This window comes from Nicotiana attenuata, unplaced genomic scaffold (genome assembly GCF_001879085.1).
Source record: "Nicotiana attenuata strain UT unplaced genomic scaffold, NIATTr2, whole genome shotgun sequence".
NCBI classification, from domain to species: Eukaryota; Viridiplantae; Streptophyta; class Magnoliopsida; order Solanales; family Solanaceae; genus Nicotiana; species Nicotiana attenuata.
The window spans coordinates 303585-305397 of NW_017670870.1; the positions used below are offsets into that span (position 1 = coordinate 303585).

Sequence of the window (1813 nt, forward strand, 5' to 3'; positions counted from 1 at the left end):
GGTGGGGCGGGGGGGGGGACTTACCTTTCTATTCATTTGCATGCTATTACATGCAAGAAGGTGCACTTTAGGAAGGAAATGGATATTTCCTTGAAGTTAAAAGGCTGAGAAAAGAAAACGCGTTTAGGTAATCCTGAAGGGAGTAAAGGCAGGGGACACAATGGACTTTCACCTGTGGGGAGACTGGAGAGAGAAGTAATATGTCTGACTACGGATATTTTGTACATTTGCTAGGAGGAAAGTTTGGGTAGACAGCAGCTGGAAGCTTTTGATGTGATAGAGGGGAGTTTTCAAATACATTGAATTTTCTTTCCTTTCCTATTGCCAGATACTGAATGGACACCATGTCTTGGAAATATCCTACCATCGCTTTACTAATGCTCTTATTTCCTGCTGTATCAAACATACTGCTATAAATTGGGCAGAAGAGTGGGTGTACGATTTGCTATATTAAACAGCCTGCTGACAATTTCATTTCCATAAATTCTTTGTTTAAAAATCCTAAGCTTCTCCTAGGCTTCACTTTTTGTATTATAGAGGGGGGTGGGGTGGGAGGTGGACAAAGGAGTTCTCAATAGTCCTCATTTTCACATTGCTTTCTTGCAGATCATTAACAATGAAGACCTCGAGGAACTGAGAGAACTTGGTTCAGGCACATTTGGCACAGTGTATCATGGAAAATGGAGAGGAACGGATGTTGCCATTAAGCGGATAAAGAAGAGTTGCTTCACTGGGCAATCATCAGAACTAGAGAGATTGGTAACCTTTCTTAACCCTACGGACCAAAGCGGTTTTCCCCCTCTTTCTCTTCATAACTTTGCCTAGTGCCTAAAGTATGTGCGTAAAAGCTCTATCAGATCAGCTACTCATAGTCTTTCCACCTTCCAGGCCATAGAGTTCTGGAGAGAAGCTGAGATTTTGTCAAAGCTTCACCACCCAAACGTTGTGGCATTTTATGGTGCAGTGAAAGATGGACCTGGGGGTACATTAGCTACCGTGGCAGAGTACATGGCTGATGGTTCGCTAAGACATGTTCTGATCCGCAAAGATAGGTAGAACCCCACTTATTAGCTCGAATTTTGCACTCATTCCAAACAAAATATCTGGATCGTTAGTTTCTCCTAGAACACGAAACGACATATCCACTCTCTTTCTATTTTGAGCCTTGTTTCCCTGTTATGATATAATATTCACCTTTTACAGACATCTTGATCGCCGTAAACAACTCATAATAGCAATGGATGCGGCATTTGGAATGGAGTACTTGCACTCTAAGAATATTGTGCATTTTGATCTGAAATGTGACAATTTGCTGGTGAATTTGAAAGATCCATCGCGACCAATTTGCAAGGTCTAATCATGATATTATTGTTGTTTAATTAGATGATCTTAATTTTTTTTGGTTTTCTGATGATATTGCATGTAACTTGAGTTACCCATAAAAAAAAAGGAATATGAGTTAAGGTTCCTAGTAAACTATCTGTCAGCAAATGTGTAATTAGTATTTGATATTTTTGTGATGGACTTGCTAGGTAGGTGATTTTGGTTTGTCAAAGATAAAGCGAAACACCTTGGTTTCTGGTGGTCTGAGAGGAACACTACCATGGATGGCTCCAGAGTTGCTAAATGGTAGCAGCAGCAAAGTTTCTGAAAAAGTAAGATGCCAACCTCATGTCTCTCGGTTTATCTCACTTTAGGAAACAGAGAATTTCAAGTCTGGTCCCTTTAAAAACAAACGGCCCCTCGTCCTGGCAAAAATGTTGTCAAAACAGAATAGTTCCCTCTCCCTGTGCATGTCATCTGTTCCCCCCCT

The 1813-nt window shown here is 40.8% G+C and overlaps 1 protein-coding gene across 3 annotated transcripts in view; it reads left to right on the forward strand.

Annotated features, from left to right (window-relative positions):
• The window catches only part of LOC109244077, an 11739-nt gene that overhangs the window by 4399 nt on the left and 5527 nt on the right, over positions 1-1813 (forward strand). For all 3 annotated transcript variants that reach the window (XM_019411104.1, XM_019411105.1, XM_019411106.1), the window contains exons 4-7: positions 607-759; positions 889-1052; positions 1204-1351; positions 1533-1655. In XM_019411104.1, the coding sequence (XP_019266649.1) occupies positions 607-759; positions 889-1052; positions 1204-1351; positions 1533-1655 (588 nt within the window). The remainder of the gene's footprint in view (positions 1-606; positions 760-888; positions 1053-1203; positions 1352-1532; positions 1656-1813) is intronic.